The 14,928-nt window shown below is 38.5% G+C and overlaps 1 protein-coding gene across 6 annotated transcripts in view; it reads left to right on the forward strand.

Moving 5' to 3' along the window:
• The window catches only part of ARHGAP15 (Rho GTPase activating protein 15), a 318,635-nt gene extending 303,958 nt beyond the window's left edge, over positions 1-14,677 (forward strand). For all 6 annotated transcript variants that reach the window (NM_001008476.2, XM_025152213.3, XM_025152211.2 and 3 more), the window contains one exon: positions 13,399-14,677. In NM_001008476.2, the coding sequence (NP_001008476.1) occupies positions 13,399-13,582 (184 nt within the window). In that variant the 3' untranslated portion in view covers positions 13,583-14,677. The remainder of the gene's footprint in view (positions 1-13,398) is intronic.
• The last annotated feature ends 251 nt before the right edge of the window (positions 14,678-14,928 follow it).

Raw genomic sequence — 14,928 nt, forward strand, 5'->3', positions numbered from 1 at the left:
ACAACCATCAGATTGGGCCCACAGTGTTTGGCAGCTACCTTTTATTCTTCCCTTCTTTTATGCCTTGTGAATAGTCTAAGTTACATAATACCAGTGACAATTTGTTTATGGCAAGCATTAGAGTCACTGTTTTATGATTACATTCAAACTTGAAGCCACATTTTGACATCTAAGGATCATCTTGCATTCTCATATATTATATACAATGAAGGTTTGTGTTCCAGTAAGGGAGGGTAGGAACTTTATAAATAACATGACTCCTTTGTCTGAAGAGATTTTAATATATTTGTCTGATCTACTGTTTTTGCAGTAGCTAGAATATAATTTGAATATATTAATATTTTCAGCAACTGTGCTCAGGGAGCCCACTTAATAACTTATGCATGGATATATAGATACACTTCAGACAGAGGTAATGTTTGTAGCCCTTATGTTGGTAATACTTAGACACACACAGTGAAAGAGCCTGTTCTTTCCTCCTCTTTGTTGTGGGCATGCATTGTGATGGTATGGAGCCAGTGTTCTTTCTGTTGTCTACACAGCCTGGATTCAATAAGCAGTTATATATGCATATTATGACAATGTGGTCAAGGAAACCAGATTTTTTTACTATACCTTCATGTGTCTGTACAGTATAAAATCTGGTATTTATTTTTCTTGTCCTCATTCAATATGTTAACAAAATCATAATTTGATACAGGTTATGTTCACTTTATAATTAAAATTATAGATTTAGATGAAAATACAGCAAGATGTTGCTGAATGGAAAATATTTATCTTTCTGTACATTGTGCATTATGGTGCAATGTAAAATCAGAAACCTGTGGAGTGGCTAACTCCAGCCAAACTTATGACTATTTGCCTCCTCCCCTGGTCCACAAGATGCCACTAGTCACTTCTTCTAAGCCAGGGCTTTTATACCAATCTCAGCCTCATCGTTAGATGACATTGCCACTCCTCTCCAGAGCTCTATTGTGGTCTTCAGAAATGCTTCTGCACCACATTCCTGTCACCGTCACACAGCAGAAGGCGAGTAAGGAGAAGAGAGCTGGGGCAGACCCCACTGGAGGTTTTGCATGGGGTAGGAGTGGGGCTGAGAAACTTAGGAGGAAAGGATGGATAAGGGGAGTACCTCACAGAAATGCTTCAATACATTTGTTGGCATGGAAAGGTGGAGAGAGGAACAGGGATGGAGCACGTGGCCAGGAGAGTTTTGTGTTCTTCCCTTTCCAATAAACATGAGTAATATCGTTATTATCCATGATCTCACTTGGACTCCCTAGGCATGCAAGGACCCAACCTAGCTCATCCTCAACTCCAAGTTTCTTATATATGTGTAAGCGACATACTCATATTCCCAGCTACTGAAGTTGAGTTTTTTTGTTTGTTTGTTTGTTTTTACCTATGCAGCATTCTCTTGAGATGTACTCCTGCAATTATATAAAGCAAAGACATAATATCATTTTAAATTCCACAGACTATCTTCAATTAAATGGAAATGAGTACAACCTTTAGATTTCTGTCATACTAACCATCATACTCCAAAGAATCAGTATTTTCAGCAACTTAGCAGGCTTTCAAAAAATGTTGTGACCATGTTCTATCTATTAAGTTCATAATGTATCTGCTAATAAGGCGTCAAGTATCTTTTGCCTTGGTGAAAGGGTGCTTTGAGTCATTTTATTCATATATGAATCTATGACGGAGAGATTTGATGTGGACACTGCTTTCTGAACAAGGTCTACCAAGTGTGATGGCTTTCCCATGACACAAACATCAACACTGTACCTCTTGTTTCTGAGTCCTTCAAAGTCTGTCAAATGTGGTCTTGGTTAGGAGTACTGAGTTATATGTATCCTCACCAGATTTTCTAACTTTTGACTTTGAACAGGGTCAGACAGAAGCAGATAATTGCAAGTCTGGCCATTTGAAGTGAACAATGTTTTGTATAAGAGCTTTGAAGATAAAAGAAAAACAATTGAGAGAGGCAGAGCCATCTACATAGAGAACTAAAGACTTCGGTAAAGTGTGCAAGGTAGTTAGTTCAACAGTCATCTGCAAATAGTATGCATGTGAAAGAATGTTTGACTTAAGAATGAACAAATAAGAAGAGCAAAAGCCAGTTTAAAGCTAGGAAATATCACAGAATTTACTGAACTACAAAGAGTGCATCTTAAAAAGAAACAGTATATGGAAAATCCTGCACTCCAGGCAGTTCATGCATTTAGTGCAGTGGACTATACACGTGCACAAAAAATAAACATCAAACTAAGGTGAGTGGACAAGACAGACAAAGTGTAAGTAGAAAAGACAATGCTGACTTAGTAAATTCATTGCTCAAGGGCTAGTAAAATGTAAATAAGTTTAAAGAAATCAAAGACTCACAGCACATACTCACTAGTGCATTTAAGAGATATATTCATCCAACTCATGTTCAATATCAGTGCTGAAACAATTGTGATGCTGGGAGGCATGTTAAAGCATCTTTCAAATCTGATACAAATGCAGTGCATACATGTTGCACTCGTAGCTTGTGGAGAGCTCAGAACTGAACATGAACGAGTAGGAATCCTGGTTGAGGTCAGATCCCATATAAAATCATCTCTATTGGGCAAAGCACTGGGTCGGGAAGACTTTATTTCAAAGAACAAGATGGTGATAGTGTGTAAAAAGAGTAGGTTTTAGATTAAGGACAATTAATAGGCCAATATTCAGAGGGCTCTGCAGGTTTAAAAGGACAGGAAACAGAGCAATTTATGAAGTAATTACATATTTAAGACCTCACAGAAAAGGAAACTATCAGTGAAAGTTTGTTTCCTGACTTTTGTGGAATTCTTTGCCACAGACTCCAGTTTCAACACCAAAACACTGGTTGTCTCACAGAACTGAATAATTTGTTCCTGACACTGGACAAAAACAATGTGCTGTGAGCAAAACACAGCTAAGTTTGGCACAAGAAGCTCTGGGCTCTCCAGAAAAGATGAATTTCTGAGCAGGTTGGCTAAAGTTTAGCATCTCCATTCAAAATTCTAGCCAGTTGTCACTTTGGAGCTTTAAGACAGAAAGTAAACCTGTCAGGGCTGTACTTGTACTGTCAACTGGATTACTGTAGCAGAAAAGTGCAATAATTGAAGGCTGCAAGAGGTTATAGATTGAACATAGTCAAAAGCAATATTTCCACTCAGTAAAAGTAGATATCATCCCAACTGAGAAAATTTAATATTATGCAAAGTGGAATTTGGATTTCATTCTACTCCTGGTCGGTGGGAGGTTTGTCAGTGACTTTCATAGGAATCAGAATTTCAATCACTGTCAAGAGTGATGCAGCAAAGGGTGTGATTAAGCAAGCAAAGTTAAAATAACTGTTAACTAGAGGCTTCCAAAATAAATTTTCTGAGCAAGGACTTCAATCTAACTCAGTGTTTTCTTAATGTAGCAACACAAACAGCTCTGCTGCAGAACAAGGCTTATAAAATTGTTCTAATAGAGTATGGTTAGGGTTTGCAGGCACCCTTCCACCCGAGCTGCTCTTTAGAAAGAAGGGTAGAGATTACTGGAAGAACTGCATGGTGCTGGCTGGCAGAGGCACTACGTTTACTGGGAGACAAGATACTATCATATTAACAGCTCTCATCATCTTTTTGTTCTTCTTGCTACTAAATCTGAACCAAGCAATGCAATTTATGTGCCTCTGTGAATAAGGCTCCATAGAGTTTCCTTTGTGCTTTCCTCTGCTTTGGGTGTGCTGTAGAAAGGCAGCCTCTTCCACCAACTCACTAAAATGTCTGGGTTACCAGCAGAACTGGTGTCTCTGCTTTGCTTTTGCAGCATATTTTTTGTTTGTCCACTAGTGAGCATGGTATGCCAAAGCTTCAGTGTCTCCATCAGAAAAATGTTGCTAGAATCATTAATCCAACTTCATTAAGAGACTTTTGCTTTATGGAGGAATATCAAATATTATTAAGACAAAGACAAGAGGATAATAGGGAAATGTGTTTTTTTTTTTTTCCCCTCGCTGACCTAGTTTCTAACCTCACTTTAAAATTTTGCATTGATTTTAATTATGCTTAATCTAAAGCTGAGCTCAAAAATCTAGCAGGCTTAAGGACTGCTTTTTAGTGAATTTTCTCGCCTGTCAGCATTCCTCAGGCTTTCTTTGCTACAGTTAGAAGTTTATTTCCAGCCCAACGCAAAGTTGACAGAGCTCTCGATCCATGGAGAGCATCCAGCACGATCACTGCACAAGGCATGAGTTCAAACATTACCTTGCTCAGCTCAGCCTTGTGCACAGCGTTCTTCACAGAACAATCACAGCCCTTTTCTCATCAGCGATAGCCAGAGGCAGTAATAAGGGTGAAGGATATCTATCATGAAAAGTCCAGCGTCAATGTGTTCCCCCAATTTATTTACTGACCTTCAATGCAACAGGCATACTCCTGACCCTCATGAGATGAAGCCTAAGGGGAAATGGCACTGAGCACCAATTCCATATCCTGTTGTTCTGTGGTCTAAATTAAGTGCTAATTAATTACCACTGGCATCTTTGGCATTGCCTGTCAAATTGGATTTAGGATATCCTTTCACTGTTTAAACAAATAGCCCTACATCTAAAGCTAAAATCCCAAGTGCTAGCATTTTCTTTGCTTTAAAATTTTTATTTAAACGTTCGGCAAGTATCTCCATAGATTTTGCAGGTAGAATTCAAATAAAAGAAAAGGAATTGATATTGTCAATTTTGATTAATAGTCCTTCATTAATAAACATCCTGTTATTCAGTTTCCACCTGCAGTTGCTGATGTTGCCTGGAATCAATTAACTCATATAATTTGATTTATTTTACAAAGACATTTTTGGATGTGCTGTGCTGATGATAAAGGTTCTATATTTATAGTTCTTGATTTAAGGGAGATTGTTACTAACTGCTTTTCATTTTTAATGTTGGAAGGAAATGTAGCTTAAGATATTCTTGATTTTTTTTTTTTAAATAAGCTATTTAAGAATTTAAAGCTTTATTCATATCAGACTATCATCTGTTGCCTTCTGAGCTACACAGGCCACAAAAGCATGCAGATCTAGGACCTCTGACAGGTTGGGCTTTACAATAAGCTGGTTATTCTGCAGAAAATAATCAGTATTTAATACAGACAAACAAACAAAAAATTACAGAAGTTACACCACCAGCCAAAAAATACAGTAAAGGATTCTGTGCATTATATCTCCATCTGAACATACATTACTCTGTGTAGTCTCACACTGCCTTTATCTCTACTACCCAGACACCTCTAAGTGCATCAGCATCTGCCTAACATCTGCCTAACATCTGCCATGGGTGGTTTTGTTCTCTCCCATTCCTTCCCCTGGGTTGACTTGTGCTCGCAGTGGCAGTGTGGCTTTAGAGAAGAGCTTGCTGCTGCTTGAGATATATATGCTGCTACATGGGTGTTAGAGAGGACAAAAATGAATGCCTTGTGAGTGGAACTGCAGCAAGAGGAGTTTGAGATGCTCCTTATGAAAGTTTATGGCCACCAGCTGACTCCTAGGAAGTGGCTGTCCCCAAACAGCAAGTGCCAGGCTTGATGGCAACTTACCCTGTGATAGCATAGGCTAGCCAGATCTCCTCCCTCTAAGACAAACTGAGAGGGCAGTGTGCCCTCAGTAAAAGGAGATCTTAACATGTCACCCTGTTGGGTCAGTTCCAAAAGGGAGACCTCAACACGAAGGAACGTCATGTGAAAAGACATTGCTTATAAAAGTCAAAATCCATTTATTTGACACAAGATGATTTGGAGGAGCAGGACCCAAGACTCTGCCCAAATCAGGAGCTGGGATAGGATGCCCAAAGACATTTAGCTTTACCGTATAAGAATTACTGCACTCTCACAAGCTTGTTTCCTAGAGCAAATCTGAGTTATGGACCTTTGAGGAAAAGGCAGGCACCTCATCAAGACGTGAACTTGATCAGCATATGACATAGTTCTAAGCTCATGAGATGATAGAATCCCTGGCATGAGTTTCTAACTGGTAATGAGTGCATCTGTTAGCATGGCAATGGTGGGCCAGTTTTCTATTCCCAGAAATGCCCGTGTATTGGCAACATACAATTATCGATTAGCACCCAACTGGAGAACACATCAGACCTGTGGTTCCCACTTCCCCAAGCTCCCTGATGAGGCCCCACAAGGCAGGCAGGAGGATGTGTGGTTTCAGGCTCTCTTTGACTCAAGGCAGGTACCACGCCACCCTGTCCTTTTCATGAGACCACAGCTCAGCTTGGAGGCCATGAGGAGAAAAAGGGGAGGTCCTCCAAAGTGTTATGGAGCTAGGACCCTACATTCTGCCTGTGTCCCTTTAGACAAACAAATATGCTTTTTGATCTCAGTCACCTGGAGAACGAAGGCTTTCTCCACAAGACAGGTACTCTGTGGGGTGTGGGCAGAGGTAAGAGCACGCATACTCCCAGAAAGGACGTCATACAGGTAGCAAAGTTCACTCAGTGGTGAAAAAACTTTGTTTTAAGCTGTTCTCTCATTAAACTAGAGTAAGCCAGAATAAATGCTTTTCTTCATCTTTTTGGAGTTTATTCCGCCAGCTGTGAACTGATCTTCAGAGCTAACTTATTTTCATTTTGGGCTGGGCTCCAGGGCAGTCCATCCAGGCAGGGCTCATGCTGTAAGGGAAGCAGGGGATCCCCTGAGGAAGCCTGCTCTCCACCAAGTCCCTGTCAGCTGTCCAGATCCTATATATAGCCACGCACTGGTCAGCTCTAAAGTTTAGTCTGCAGAAGAAGACCTCATGAAGGGCTCATTCTTTTGCCCCAGTGCAACCGAGGAGAAGGGATTTTTTCCCAAAGAAATGTAATACGAACCCACAGCTGCAGAGTACAGGAAGCCTATGGAGTTTCTGTAGGCCAGAAGCCATTGAAGCTATTTTCAATGAAAGAAAGCTCTTAAGTATGTCTGAACCATTTCTGACCCCTCTCATAATGTATCATACACCGTGACCTGGTTTCTCTATTACCACACTTAGCTATTGTTTCAAATTTAACCTGTAGATGAAACGGTACCTTGGCATTTTGCACTGGCAGGAGAAGGTAGCTGGAAACTATTAGTCCACTGTGATCTCTGCATTATGTATGTTTGTTGCAGAAGAAATCTCATGTAAAGGGCAGTCGCTGAAGTGTTTTTGAAGTCTGCAATAAGCACAAACCTCAGGTTATAGCTACACACACAAGACCCCCCTCTTCCCTCCCAGTACATAACAATCCATACAGATTTCACAAACAACAAGCTAGGGATTCAACTGGTAATGTTTGCTTTTTCTTAGCTTCATCAGCTGGTGAATGCCACTATAATACATCTGAGCAAATCATCCATAAAGCCAGGACATAAATAATAATGAGGTTTAGTTTGCATTCATAAAATATCAAGAATCCCAATTTATGGCTAAATTTTAATTTTATCTACATTGCAGTGCAATGAACTGAACAGTTTACATAAGTAGAGCTTATGGCATCAGAGGCTCACTTAACCACCAATTATTTCAGTAAGTCTCTCAAGATGGGTTAAGTAGTGCACAGGCCATGCGCTCTTCCTCCATGGTGGGTATACTTTGCTATCTGTCCTAAGCTGGCAACAGAGTTCCCTTGGGAAATGGATACCTCTGCAAGGACCAATTCTAAAAGGACACATATTGCTGCTTGCATTTTAGGATGACTGTCAGTGGCCAAATTTTGTAGTTCAGTTGTCTTTTTAGTACCAAAAAGCACTTAAGTTCTGAATTAAGAACAATCACTATAGCTAAACTGACCTAAGTTTACATTAGAAAATGATGTTGCTGTAATATTCTGTATCTCAGAAGAGTATGTAACAAGACACACATGGAAAGGAAGTACACCCAGAAGAAACCTGGTAGTTTATCTGTGCATCATTTTGTACTCACGCTTCCTTTTTAACACTGAAAAACCCATCTGCATAAGCCCAGCCAAAATGTGCTTATACACACACAGACATTATCACTTAGTAGGATGGTACGTTTTATTATCAGGTTATTTTCCAGTACATTTGGCACAGTTAAGGTAAGTATATTAACTTTACTTCCAAATAAAGGAAACAAAGTTGTGCTGAATGCCTCAGCCATTTTCAGTGAGTTAAGAACTGACAGGAGGTCCAAGTAATCAACCCTGTCTACTGTGCCGAGCTTTCCCCAGGGACATCTCTTCCGATCATACAAAGCATCTGACTGGCATGGATATAGAATTGCTTTCAATAAAGATTTTATTTCACGCTTGGATGATTTCTCCCCCAAATGTCTTGTCACTAAAAGCAAAGTATGTAATACCTGTTATTTTTTTTAAACCTGTGAACCAGCTTTTGAGACAGAGAAGAGCATAAAACACTGAGTTGGATGTTGTTCATTGTAAAAGTCAGATTTTTACATGTTCAAATTGATCATGAGCTCTGCAATATCAAAAATCAGACAACTACTACATGAAAACTATCCCATCATTGTGTGGTGATAAGGGCTGTTAAGACAGAGATATTTGAGGTGAGTAAACTCAGTTGACAAGGCAGCTGAGGCATCCCCAGGACGGAGCTCTGAAGATAAAACATCTTATTTGCGTATCTCTGACTACATACAGGAAACCAAAATTGGATAATTTGAGGATAATTATTGATAAGGCAGATCAAAGGAATGTGCAGACTTTGACCCACTGAGGCAAAAGAGAGGAATTTGCAGATAAAACCATCTGGCTAGTTGTTGCTACCACAGTTCAGAAAAGATATAAAATCCACAGAAAGGGTCAGTCTATTCCTAATCCTGTAGAGTTAGTTGTTATACCAAGAGAATCGATGTCATAAATATGTGTTCTCTCCTTTCCTTATAACCATGTATCTTTAGCCTTTCTTGGCCTCTGTTCAGATCTTGGTTTTGATCCCTAATGGCAGTGATTTCACTAGTTAAATAAAATATTGTGGAGAATGCTGATGGACAAGGTTCTTGTAAGAAAATCTACTTTTATCCCTTAGTCATATGCTGGCTTCAGAGAATTTCATTTCCTAGACCTGTCATTCTGGTCCATAGTATTTACCAGATGACTCTTTCTTACTCTCAGTTTTTTTCTCAAAATTAGGGATCACCCTCATTTTGTAACATGCTGTCCTTAATCATAGGCAATATTTCTAGTTCATGGAAGAGCAGCAGGATCTTTGATCCTATTGAAAATTTACCCTTAAATATAATTTAGAACAGTAAAGGAGTAGTAAGCTGGAGGGAACCATTCCCATCTCAGCTAGCAAAGGGCAGCTCTACTCCCAAACACTCTTCTGCTTACATTAAGGCAGCTCCTTTCCAAATGGGATTTTCCTCCCTAATGACACTGACTTATCTGTTTATTTATGTGCAGTAAGAACATTAAAACAGTGAGGAATCAGTCACTGTTGAAATGCTTTCTCCTCCTCAGTCATTTCTACAGTGCAGAAATGGATGAAGAACATTTCCTAACACCTAGCTTGTTTGAAGTAATAATCCAGCGTGCTTTCCAAATGTCAAAATTAATAACAATTTTATTTAGGGAGTTTGAAAAGTGTAGGTTTAATGAAACTAGAAAGCCAAACTCACCATACAATGACCCTCTCAGTTGTAGGGTTGCCCTGCTCTCAGTCACACGCTTTCCAGCTCACAGTTGCCTTGGCAACAGCCAAAGCATAAATTCTAAATATTCTTGCTTATATATCTGCCATTGACACTAGAGTCCTCCTATCAGACACTTCTGCTGTTTCAATACATCATTAATTTCATTACTATTAATAATGAGATCTGTACTTTCTGTTTCCTGGCTTGTAATATTTAAGGACCAACACCATTATTGATATTAGGAATTCAGCTCACTTATCTGGGGGGAAAAAGTCTTGCATACCATAATGCCTTTCAATTTCTTGATGTGGTTCTGATATCTGTAGTACTGGATTATAGATTGTTACTAAAATAATCTTAAATTGATGGATCATTGCTCCTTTCATTTGGGCTTGACAAGACATAGCTCTGTCATTTCCTTCCATTTTTTATGTTGCAAATGGTGTATCGCTCTCTCTGCTCTTTATTTTTTGTGCCAAAAAATGGAATTCTTGACCATTTTTTTAAGGTTTTTCTTAACTAAATTTCACTTAGCAGCTACAGTAACTGTTTTAATTGAGTATATTTGTTTTTGTTTTGCTTTGATTTGTAGTTTTTTTTTATTTTTGATGGACGGATGAAAAAACAGCAGTTATGGAAATTCATTGGTAAATATTTGTAATGCAAAATGGCAAAAGATCCCAAAGTCATATTTATTTTCTTCAGTCTGGATTAAATTCCTTCCTTCTTTCCCTCCAGTATCTGTATTTTGCCACAAATCATTTAACTACTCAAACTTTCCTGAAAAGTTTAACTACTCAAGCTTTCCTGAAAAGTATTCCTGTTTGCTTGGCTTATGTGTATATATATATATATATATGTATATTTTTTGTTATGATCATCAAAAGAAGTGCAATTGCAAGAAGAGACAGAAAACATCAAGAATTGTCAAGAGGTTTTATCCACGCAATAATTATTTTACTAAGTTAAGTTCTAGAGGCCTCATACATATGTGGATGTTTTCATGCTCCGTATCGATGCACCAAACCAGATAGCAGGTTCCTTGGCATTGCCAATGCACACCATGAACATCAAGGTTTATGCCATATTCTCACTTCATGAGACCTAAGTGATTGCAGACCATGGCTGGCAGCACCTTCAGTCAAACAGGACTTAGCATGCAGGAGGGCATCTCTGGGGAAAGCAAAGGGAATCATTCTGCTTCATAAAGATGGCAAATGAGTGCACAGGGATTGGCCATCCATCATCTATTTTCATAGAATCATAGAATGGCCTGGGTTGAAAAGGACCACATGCTCATCTAGTTTCAACCCCCCTGCTATGTGCAGCATCGCCAACCACCAGACCAGACTGCCCAGAGCCACATCCAGCCTGGCCTTGAATGCCTCCAGGGATGGGGCATCCACAACCTCCTTGGGCAAACTGTTCCAGTGTGTCACCGCTTTCTGGGTAAAAAACTTCCTCCTAATATCTAACCTAAACCTCCCCTGTCTTAGTTTAAGACCATTCCCCCTTCTCCTATCACTATCCACCCTCGTAAACAGCCATTCTCCTTCGTGTTTATATGCTCCCTATTTTCTGTGTTCACATCAGAAACAACATCTTGATGGTAGGATTTGATGATCTTGAAGGTCTTTTCCAACATGATTCTGATTCTACCATCTTGCTCTGAATTTTACAGAACAAGGAAATTAAATTCCTCCTCTTCTTTCACTTTCCCTCCTCTTCTTTCACTTCATCAGGCCCTTTATCCCTGACCACTTTTTCCTGATTCTGCTCATCTATGGTCCACTGTCTCCTGCTCCCTGCAAAGCCTTTCTCATCCAGCTGTCCATCATCAATGCCACCTCATTCCAAAGCCATGGCTAGTACTAAACTGATCTCTAATATTATAAAATGTAGAGCTTCTCAGTATGACTTTTCCCTGGTGAACCCCCCCCCCATCCCTCTCTGTCTGTGTCATCTGAAAATACTGTATAAGTTTTCCAACATCTAGCCTGTAATAAGTACAGCAGAAACAAATTCTTCTTCCAAGGACAACTCAAGCTCCTTATACATCCTTCTGCATAAGTGGTATTCAGGAAAACGTTTTCACTCATTACAAACTTTTTTTAATTGTGATAAATATGTGTGATGTCCATCAGAAACCCACGCAGCCGTTTGGCAACAAAACTACTAACTTCTGAGACTTTTTGGACTCCTAAGTGATGATATGTTAATCTTACCACAGAGGAAACATAATTATTTTTTTTTTAATTTATAATGAAGATGCTATATTTTAAGAAACTAATAATTAAGCCAATCTGATTAGTGCCATATGGAGAGTGTTTTGTGCAATGGACACCACAGTTAAAAGCATGAGGCAGAACTAAGTAATGTTTCCTATTTAAATGTGGAAAAATCCACGAGCATCAGTGTTCAAGGAATGTGGTAAATGACAAGATTGACAGAAATCCACAAGAAGACACTTTTTCCTGTGCAGTGCACCAAGTACCTGAACCCACGTCTCATGAAGTTTCTTTCACTTATAGTTTAGCTTGTTGTAAATTCAGCAATAGGTAGAGCAAAACAGAGATAGCTATGATGATTTTTAAATTGCTGTCTGAATTTTAAAAAGATAGATGAGAGACAAATAGGAAGAGACGAGTAAAAGTAGAACTTGGCTTCAGAGGCACGCTTGGAGTATTTAAGTTAAAGCTAACAGGTTAGGGAAACATTTGTAAATTCAAACATTTACATATTAAAGTTACATTTAGTTCATATTCCTTGTAAAGCTATGTGATTTATTTGTAATATATGTGTATTCACTTACTAGTCTTTCCAGCCTAGGATATTTTAGATATTCTGGAGGGTGAAAGGAAATGGATTTTTACTTAGTCCACGCTCACCGCTGCAGAGATTTATGCAAAACTGCCTACCTAAACTCCATCCATTAAACCTATATTGTTCTTAGTCCAGGCTTCTCAATCCTTAATGTCATTTCCACAAGAATATTAAGTCTTAATACAGACAAAAGATCAACTTTTAATAATAATGGTCCCCCTCTCATAATTTGTGGGTAATAAAGATATCAAAGGTTATAATCCTTACCATTATTTTCTAAGCCATCCCATTAAGGTATGTGGTCTCGGTGTCTTTTAAGAAATTTCATGTCAGGATAAGGCACGCAAAAGTCTTTTTAGTTATATAAATTTCACAATCCATTTCTGAGCATACTAACTTTATTGGATTTAAATTAGTTGAAGGAATGTGTTTCATATGAGCTTTATATTAAGGGCCCTTTTATGTTTTCCCAACTCCTTCAGTGCAGGAGACCATGCTACAAGAAGCAAGGAGTCTTTTCCCTGAAGCTACCAAAATTGTTACCATTAACACTGCTTGATTATCTTAACAGAAAAGGGCAACCTCTATTTTCAGTATCTAAATGTATGAGCCCAGACATTATTCCCTTACCACATACACCTGAAATAATTGGCATTCACAAGAAAGCAGCAGAAAATCATGCCCTGATGTAAGTGAATCCTAAGTTGGTCTTTAGCTCTCCATTCCACATACATCTTGTGACTAAATCACCTTTCATTACTTGTCAGATTGGCAGAAGTTGTCACTTCTCTCCCTCTTTTCTTCCTTTTCAATAACTCAACCAAATAAACATCCCCAGTAGGAGAGTGAGCGAAAAAGGAAAGTGCCTCTGTATACTTTGAATGCAACAGCGACTCCTTTGACATCCCTGTTTTTTAACCAATTATTTCCTTTCGTCAACAGGATAGCAGCCAAGGAATCCGTGAATCTTATGTCAACACAAAGCTTAGGAATTGTGTTTGGACCAACACTCCTTAGACCTGAAAAGGAGACAGGGAACATGGCAGTCCACATGCTGTACCAAAATCAGATAGTTGAACTTATGCTGAGTGAGTACAGCAAGATCTTCGGCTCTGAGGAAGACTGACAGACAGGGCCTGTTATTGAAAACGTTCACATCTGTCTTGATGTCTAATATTTTTACATTTCTGTAAACATATTTCTGAAATATTTCTTTTTCTTTCAAGTGACAGATGCCTCGTTTTGTGAAAACTTAATGATGATTTTGTGTTTAATTTTCAAACATTGGAATAAAAAATATTGTCAACATTTGCCTATATGTATTCCGCATTAACCCTTTGAGAGTTTCATTATGCTAGCACTCCAAGTGTCTGTTTTTTGCAAGCTGAGCATACAGCATATGGCCGAGGACCATAGAAAATGCTGTTTACCAACATATGCAATGGCACAGAAAGACAAAGAGTAGTTGAGGAGATTGGTGGGAAATGGAATAAATATGTATATCAAATGCAACAAATTAAAACAGATACCGCATAGCTTATAGGGAATTTGAGTATAATTTACCTTTCCCTTTGATATGGATTGAAAGTTAAATACACGATAAATTATCAATTCCCCTACACCACAAACTGAAAGAAGGATTGAATCTAATACATCTAAACAAATTACTAAGAAAAGAAAAAGCCAACAAAACGCAGTCTCGCTATTTGCATAACAGTGCCTCAAAAAATACAACTGAAATCGGAACTTTGGCGTTTTTACTTCAATGCAGTACATGAAATGAAGACATTGCATGACTGCTCATTTTAATGTAACATCCATTTTGATTCTTCATCACACTGTACATCTGCCCGCTTTCCCCAGCTATCTCATGTTCTGTAGCATTTGTATTGTGCTCCTGAGGATGCTTTATTGGTGAACTACATTAAATTCATCTAGAAAGACCTTTAAAAAAAAGCCTTTTCATATGCCCTTAGGATTACTTGGCTAGACTTGAATCAATTTATGCATTTGATGGTTAGTTTCAGTTGTCATGGATAAACAAAAGGGTAACTGTCTAGAATATATCAAATGTTGTTTCATTTTGAAATGTATGTTTCCAGCTATACACATCTCCTACCCTGTTTTGTAAAAGTATTCTGCTGATAAAATGTAGACTTATGTTTGACAGCTTTTTAATCAAGTTCAAAGAGAATAAATAAAACTAATCCAGTGTGGTAAAGAGTCTGTCTGGTTATCGATTTGTTCACAAAATGAAAAATAAACCATGTAAATAAGATGTGTGAAACACAGATCTAGAAGCAAATATTTAAAGCAATTAAAGACCCCAAAACATAGGATTAATGCATAGGTCTGCTGCACACAAGAGATATGTCTTCAATATCACCTCGGCAGATCACGGATTACTCTAGTTTTTACTTAGCGTCACTTTACAGAATACTGTGTTATGCAGGAAAGATTGCTACTCAGAGC

The sequence above is a fragment of the Gallus gallus genome, chromosome 7 (genome assembly GCF_016699485.2).
Source record: "Gallus gallus isolate bGalGal1 chromosome 7, bGalGal1.mat.broiler.GRCg7b, whole genome shotgun sequence".
NCBI lineage: Eukaryota > Metazoa > Chordata > Aves > Galliformes > Phasianidae > Gallus > Gallus gallus.